This window comes from Apodemus sylvaticus, chromosome 10 (assembly GCF_947179515.1).
Source record: "Apodemus sylvaticus chromosome 10, mApoSyl1.1, whole genome shotgun sequence".
Taxonomy (NCBI): Eukaryota; Metazoa; Chordata; class Mammalia; order Rodentia; family Muridae; genus Apodemus; species Apodemus sylvaticus.
Window position 1 is genome coordinate 1,825,151 of NC_067481.1, and position 7,885 is coordinate 1,833,035.

A 7,885-nucleotide genomic window follows, 5' to 3' on the forward strand; every position below is an offset into this window, starting at 1 on the left:
GCGGGGTGAAGTCACACGCCCGATCCTTCCTGCAGGTCGACCCCGAAAGCCCGGTCTTGGGCCCCACCTGTCCGCTCCTCGCAGAGCCCCCTCCCCCGTACCGCTACTACCGGCCCCTCGGCGCGGAGCCCTGTGTCCGCCGCCGCTTTGATCCCGGGGGCCCCGCTGGATAAAAGTCTCGGGCAGCTCTACCCCAGCGCCAGAGAGGAGGGAGCGCTGCGCGGTCGGGCGCTCCAGCGGGATAGCACAGCTCCAGCAACTACCGGGACCTACGGTGAGCGCAGGACTCCAGGAGGTTCCCAGTGTGAGGAGGGGACCCAAGTGTGCGAGTCTCCCAGGAATGCGCTGGGCTCGGGCGGGCACGGGAGGGAAGGCCCCAGCGGCACCAGGTGAACGTTCGCATCCTGCGCCTTGACCCGTCGGGCGAGCAGCTGCGCAAGCCGCAGGGCGGCCCCGCTGCGGAAAGGCCTCTTCCTCCCGGCCCCCGGGGCGCTCCGAGGGCGGGGGTAGCGGCGCCGAGCTGGCCGCGGAGAATGGAGTTGCCCGGGGCCAGCCCGGCCGCGCTGCCCCCCACGGAGCCGGGCCGGGAGCGCCTCCGGCGGCCGCAACGGGTTAGTCCAGGCCCCTCCGTCAGGCTTGTGGTTTGGGAAGAAAAGGCTAAGCCTCCGCCAAGAAAAGAATGAGCGCAGCCCCCTCCCCCTGCCGCGCCCCGGCGGCGGCGGCACTTCTAACGCGCGGGCACCCGGGCGGCCGCGGCCCCCGCAAACTACGCCCAGCTCGGCCCCCGCCGCTCATTGGCGCGGGCCCGAGCCAGCGCACCCAGAGTCGGCATTGCCCTCGGCCGGCTACGCGCGGAGCCCGAGCTGCGGAGGCCGGTGGCGCCCGACTCCAGAGCCTCGACGCCGAGAGCCCACCCAGCCGCCCGGGGCAGGGACAACGCGCGGGAGCCCGGGTCGAGGTGCAGCAGTGTCTTGCGCGCCCCCTGGCCCCAGCGCCCCGAGCTGCCGACGCCTCACGACCGTCCGCTCTCCGCAGGTGGCCACAGGCCGGAGTGACATTGCCATGGGAGGAGAGGTGCGCGTGCTGCTACTGCTGGGCCTGCTGCACTGGGTTGGGGGCAGCGAGGGCAGGAAGACCTGGAGGCGCCGTGGCCAGCAGCCACCCCAGCCGCCGCCCCCGCCGCCGCCCCCGCAGCGGGCTGAGGTGGCGCCGGGCGCTGGGCAGCCGGTGGAGAGCTTCCCGCTGGACTTCACGGCAGTGGAGGGCAACATGGACAGCTTTATGGCGCAAGTCAAGAGCCTGGCGCAGTCCCTGTATCCCTGCTCTGCGCAGCAGCTCAACGAGGACCTGCGCCTTCATCTCCTGCTGAACACGTCGGTGACCTGCAATGACGGCAGCCCCGCCGGGTAAGGCCGGTCCTGGCCAGGACCCCGGGAGGCCGTCAACCTGGCTTGGCTGGCCCCACCGGTGCTCCGCGCCTGGCTCGCCGTCGTCCCATCACTGGTGGCGCTCGCATCTTCTGCCTCCCCGCGCGCGCGCACAAACGCGGGGACTGCACTGGACCTTTCCTATTTTCAATGGCTGATCTGATCCCTAGAGGAAAGGATTCCACACTCGGGTGGGCGTCTAGTGCTGCTCGCCCTGGGGAGATCCTGGCCTGGAGCCTCCCAAAGCGGGGGAGGGGGCAGCTCTTGAAGCTCTGGTCCGAGGCCAACTCGGGTGCTGACCTCTTGGCCACCGTGCGCCCGCCTTTGAAAGTTCAGGTCCTCGGACAGAAAAAGAAACTGCAGTCCCAGTGTGGCCATAGCTCCAGTAGAAAGAGGCAGCACTTTACAGGAGGTTTCTGTCTCAGGATTCCCCCCTGAGCATAACAGATTGGCTCAGGACAGTCAGGAATCCGAGCAAGTAAGGGACACAAGAGGGACCAAAGGCTCCAGGTGCAGCATTCACACATGCCCTCAACTTTGACGTAGAAAGAGCACACAGGTGAAGCCGGGGGTGGGGGGTGGGGGTGGAGGTGGGGTCAGAAGGGTCTCTGGATGCCCATGCGGCGCTCCGTTGATCGATGTTAGTCTGGGCCTTGATAGGAAGGCTGTATCACCGCCTCTGCAGCTCCTGAGCCTCCTCTCTGCGTTCTTTACTATTGCCGTTTCCTGGGCTTCTAGCCCTGGCAAATTTCTCATTATTCAAGTGCCACTGCGTGCTTGAGAGTGCACCTCTTCGACAGTCATCGGCGCCAGGGTTAACACGGGTCTCATGCGGGGCGGGCTGTGGGAATTTTCCACGCACCACAGGACCCTCCATCCACCCACCCGCTGTCGCCACCTCTGGGGAATCAGTGGGGTTTCACCAGCTTGTGCGTTCGGTTTGCGATTGGCTGCGGGCGCCCCCGCGCGGCAGTGGTGAGCTCCAGGCAACAGGTGGAATGACCCTTTCAACTCCGAAGTGGGAAAGAAGGCTGAAGATTCCGGTTTGGGGATGAGGGTAGAGAAAGAAGGTGGCTCAGGTACCCCCCCCCCCCCCTGACAGCATGCTCTGTGCGCCTTCCCTACAGCTACTATTTGAAGGAGTCCAAGGGCAGTCGGCGATGGTTACTCTTTCTGGAAGGTAGGCTCCAGAGGCTGAGGTGCCGGGCAGGGGGGATCTTCTGGACTCTGGACCAGAGCCTGATGCCTGTGCTTGCAGGCGGCTGGTATTGCTTCAACCGGGAGAACTGCGACTCCAGATACAGTACTATGCGGCGCCTCATGAGCTCCAAAGACTGGCCACACACACGCACAGGTCAGCAGCACAAGACCCGCGAGGGCTGGTGTAAGTGGCAGAACAGTCAGACTCTCAAGTAAGGTCTTCCAGGAAGGACCCGTTTACCCTGGAACCCCATGCTAGACCCCGAGCCTCTAAAACCACGGAGAGCTCCTCTTCACCATTTGGTATGATTTTTCCCATAGCTAAGTCCATCCATCCTCCCATCAATCCCTATCTACCCTTGCACCTCAGGCCAGGGCCATCAGGAACGGAGTCCCCATACCTGCATATCCCTTCCTGTTTCCCCAGGTACTGGTATTCTATCCTCACAGCCAGAGGAGAACCCTCACTGGTGGAATGCCAATATGGTGTAAGAGAGCATGGGTTTCCCTCGGTGGGGGCTCCTTCCTGGGAGGGTCCTTCCTATGGAGTATTTTGACTGTGGGATTCATTCTTGGGAGCTAGCCTTTGTGGGAAGTCATATTTTGGGTGGACTTTAATAGAGGGCTTAATTCTTCCCGGGGGTGATAATCCTTCTCGGAGGGTCCTTCCTAAGGGCCCTGTTTTAGGAGGCCTCTTTTCTAGGATTCCTTCTTGGGAGAACAATTCTTCTAGGTGGTCGTTTTCCTGGGGGGTTCTATTCTGAGAAGGCCCTTCCTGGGGAGGTCCTTGAGGGTCTTATCCTGGGCAGCATTTTCCTCGGGGTCGTTCATGGTAGATTTGGGCAACAGAGGACCATGGTGGGCTCACTCGATCCCTGTTACAGCTTCATCCCCTACTGCTCCAGTGACGTTTGGAGTGGGGCTTCACCCAAGTCTGAGAAGAGTGAGTCCCTGGCTTCCCAGCCCATTAAGACAGGGCGGGGTGGTGAGACTTATGGGAAAATACAGACTTTCTCAACTTGGTTGTAGCATGCCTTAGGGTTCCTGCTTGCCTGTGGCTCACCTGGTCCCTGAGGGACCCTCTTAGCAGGGTCTCCTGCCCTTGATCCTCCCCTCCCCCGTCTACCCCATTCCCTATCCCAGCCCTGGAAAGAGCCCAGGCCCATCCTCCTGCCTACTCGAGTAGACCTGGCCTGGAGTCTAACTTCACCTGAAGCTGCCCCTTTTCCCTACAGACGAGTATGCCTTCATGGGCTCCCTCATCATCCAGGAGGTGGTACGAGAGCTCCTGGGCAAGGGGCTGAGCGGGGCAAAGGTGTTGCTGTTGGCTGGGAGCAGGTAAGCGCAACAGGCCCAGGGGAGGAGGACTTTGTATGGCGGGAGCAAGGGGCTGTTGTGGCAGCTCTGGAACATGGGCAGGACGAAGTGCGTGGGGGAGAACCTGGAAGGTAACTGGAATCTAGTCCGCAGGAAGAGCAGCCCCACGTGGGGCACCTCAGAGGTCTGGCCTCAGAGTTCTATGGCTGGGAACTGTTTAGAGACTGCTTCTGGACCCTCAAGATGGTTAGGCTGCAGTAGCCTAGATAGTGGGTTAGTGGTCACATGCGTTCCAATGTCCCTTCTCAGGATGCAGTGTCGGGGACCGGTAGGGTGACGCCAGCTGGTCAGTAACAGTGTTCCAATAAGAGCACAGAATGCATGCTTAGCCTGTATGAAGGAGCCTGAAACACTGGGGTTTATCTTCTTCAGATAAGGAAACTGATACAGGAGGAAAGAGGGAAAGGAAAGTCAGCTCTATGCTCTGCCAGTCTTAGCTGTGGGCCAGTGCTTAGACCTCCACCAGGCCTCTGCCTACAGACCCGGAGGGAGAGAGGACCCTGTGTCTTACCCATGGACAAGCAGCCTGGCTACAGTCAGAAGGCATTGTTCAGAGGCAGTGCTTCCTCAGGACTGGGGCCGGGGCTAACCAGCTCTGGGTGGACAGCACCCCTCTCCAGCCACTTGGCCTCATGTCTGGCCTTCCCTCAGCGCTGGGGGCACCGGGGTGCTGTTGAATGTAGACCGCGTGGCTGAGCTGCTGGAGGAGCTGGGCTACCCGTCTATCCAGGTGCGGGGCCTGGCTGACTCAGGCTGGTTCCTGGACAACAAGCAATACCGGCGATCAGACTGCATTGACACTATCAACTGTGCACCCACAGAGGCCATCCGCCGTGGCATCAGGTGCCCTGGGACGGGGAGCCCAGCCCCCACGCCAAAACCCTGTCTAGTGCCAAGGGCCTGGGGTGACATGGCAGCTTAAGGGGAGGAATACCCCAGGATCACAGCCTAACCTGTGATTGTGCTGCAGATACTGGAGTGGGATGGTCCCAGAGCGCTGCCAGCGGCAGTTCAAGGAAGGAGAAGAATGGAATTGCTTCTTTGGTTACAAAATATACCCGACTCTGCGCTGTGAGTGGCCAGTTCAGATGAGGCATTTGGGAAGTGGTGGGATATCCTGAATTGTACATCAGTCCTGAAATTATAGGAGTTGGGCCAGAGACCTTTTACTATTCAACAAAAGTGGCCATGCCTACCGCAGGGTAAACAGTCATTCCGAGTTACCTGGGACTGTCCTGACCTTAGCACCAAAACTGTTGGTCCCAAGCAAACTAGCATCTTTGCAATGGCATCGGAGACAAGTCTATATGCTTCCTTTCTATATTTTGGGGCTACCAAATAGTTCCTTCAGCCCCTCTTACTAAAGAATAGTGGGAATGTTCTTTAGAAAAAAGAAAGGCCTGGGATCACGGGCTGTCGGGAGGGTAGCTAGTCTGCGAGTCTGCTAGGAGCAGGGTAGGGTGTGAAACCCAGAGGCAGGTCCAGCTGTGCCTCCTTCTCCTCCCAGGTCCAGTGTTCGTGGTCCAGTGGCTTTTTGATGAGGCTCAGCTGACCGTGGATAACGTGCATCTTACCGGACAGCCGGTTCAGGAGGGCCAGTGGCTATACATCCAGAATCTGGGCCGAGAACTGCGTGGCACACTCAAGGATGTGCAGTGAGTGTGTACAAAGGACCTGGGCTGGGTGGTTCAGGACATAAAGATAAGGGTCTTGAGGTCAGGTGTGGTGGCACGTAGGAGGCAGAGGCAGGTGGATTTCTATGAGTTCAGGGTCAGCCTAGTCACATAGTGAGACCCTAGCTAGATAAACAAATAAAAGTCTCAGACTGCAATCAGAAATCACCAGGCATTGTGTTTGCCTAGAACCTACAAAGCCATGGGTTTAATACCCAGCATCACGTACACCCAGCATCGTGATGCCCGCCTGTAACTTCAGCATTTGAGAAATACAAGGAAGAAGATGAGAAGTCTTATCTTGGCTACATAGCCAGTTTGAGGTAGCCTGAGCTATATGCGACCCAGGCTAAGAAGAAGGAAGGAAGGAAGGAAGGAAGGAAGGAAGGAAGGAAGGAAGGAAGGAAGGAAGGAAGGAAGGAAAGAAGGAAGGAAGGAAAGAAGGAAGGAAAGAAAGAAAGAAAGAAAGAAAGAAAGAAAGAAAGAAAGAAAGAAAGAAAACCGAGCGGTGGTGGCGCACGCCTTTCATTCCAGCACTTGGGAGGCAGAGGCAGACAGATTTCTGAGTTCGAGGCCAGCCTGGTCTACAGAGTGAACTCCAGGACAGCTAGGGCTTCCCAGAAAAACCTTGTCTCGAAAAAACAAAAACGAAAAAAACCAAAAGAGAGAAGAATATGGCAGACAATTCACATGCTTAAGACAGCCTCCTGCTCCTGCCTAGCAGACTCTAGCCGGATGAGGTGTACGTGGAACAGGTTTGGGAAGCACAAAGGGCAAGGGTCAGCATGGAGTGCGTGGGTACTGGAGCCAAGGCCAGGGCAGTTGAGTCCAGACACAGCAGAAGGAAGGGCTGCTTGTCTGACAAAGCTTCTGCTGTGGAGAGGACTCAGGCAGATCGATCGTCTCCCTACCAGGGCCAGCTTCGCCCCCGCCTGCCTGTCACATGAGATCATCATACGGAGGTCAGTATCTCCCACAGGTTCTAGGTAGCTTACATCTGTAGTATTAACTCCATATGCCTTTAAGCCCCTCCCAAACCAGTAGATAGATAGATGCCTTTCCGTGAGACCCTTCCGGAGGCTCTGCATAAAGTTTCTTTCTGGGCCCTCCAAAGCTATTTGTGTGGCTGGACTGAAATGTAGCCCCAAACAATGACAGCCACGGCTTTGACGACCCACACCTGGGTTCTTTCTACAGTTATTGGACAGATGTCCAGGTGAAGGGGACCTCACTGCCCCGGGCACTGCACTGCTGGGACCGGAGTTTTCATGACAGCCATAAGGCCAGCAAAACCCCCATGAAGGGCTGCCCTTTCCACCTGGTCGACAGCTGCCCCTGGCCCCACTGCAATCCCTCATGCCCTACCATCCGGGACCAGTTCACAGGGCAAGAGATGAACGCGGCGCAGTTCCTTATGCACATGGGCTTCGACGTGCAGACAGCGGCTCAGCAGCAGGGGGTGGAGCCCAGCAGGCTGCTAGGGATGCTGGGTACTGGAAACTAGACCGCTTCCTGCAGAGGAGGTGGTACTGAGGGGCTGGTCCGCTCACCGTCCCGGATGACTCACCTCTACTTCTAGGCCCTTCTGCCTCTCCCAGAACACACATGGGCATGGATGCCTGACTGCCTATTCTCTCCCTCTGCCCGGCTAGAGGAGTCTGCCCTGGTGCAGGGACCCTTCCCACCCATCTCTGTTTCCCTAGCCCCCAGCCCAGCTTGGGGAGGGAGCCAGAAGCAAAGCAAGCACTGGATTCCTGAGCCCATCAGCTCGGACAGTCCCTCCCAGCCCCCAACTGATCATGTTCTTTTGTATTATTTTATAAAGTGACTTTTTTATTACTTTAATTTTTAAAAAATGGAAATTAAGAAATATATGATGGCCGGGCGGTGGTGGCGCACGCCTTTAGCCTTTAATCCCAGCACTTGGGAGGCAGAGGCAGGCGGATTTCTGAGTTGGAGGCCAGCCTGGTCTACACAGTGAGTTCCAGGACAGCCAGGGCTACACAGAGAAACCCTGTCTCGAAAACCAAAAAAAAAAAAAAAAAAAAAAAAAAAAAAGAAAAGAAAAGAAATATATGATGGATGATATTGTTTTGTAACATATTTTTTCTTAATAATTAAAAAAAAAACAAACAAACCAGAAGCTCACCTGGAGCCTTGTTTATTTGAAGGGCCAGTCTACTCATTTTGCATGTGTTCCTAGGTGTG

At 57.6% G+C, this 7,885-nt stretch overlaps 1 protein-coding gene across 1 annotated transcript; it reads left to right on the forward strand.

Annotated features, from left to right (window-relative positions):
• The first annotated feature begins 491 nt into the window (after positions 1-491).
• On the forward strand, positions 492-7,683 carry Notum (notum, palmitoleoyl-protein carboxylesterase). Its single transcript, XM_052195263.1, has 12 exons — positions 492-611; positions 1,036-1,406; positions 2,555-2,607; positions 2,686-2,781; positions 3,055-3,115; positions 3,512-3,570; positions 3,863-3,965; positions 4,656-4,847; positions 4,975-5,075; positions 5,512-5,659; positions 6,592-6,639; positions 6,875-7,683. The coding sequence occupies exons 1-12, from the start codon at positions 534-536 to the stop codon at positions 7,179-7,181; spliced, it is 1,617 nt and encodes a 538-aa protein (XP_052051223.1). The 5' UTR covers positions 492-533; the 3' UTR covers positions 7,182-7,683.
• The last annotated feature ends 202 nt before the right edge of the window (positions 7,684-7,885 follow it).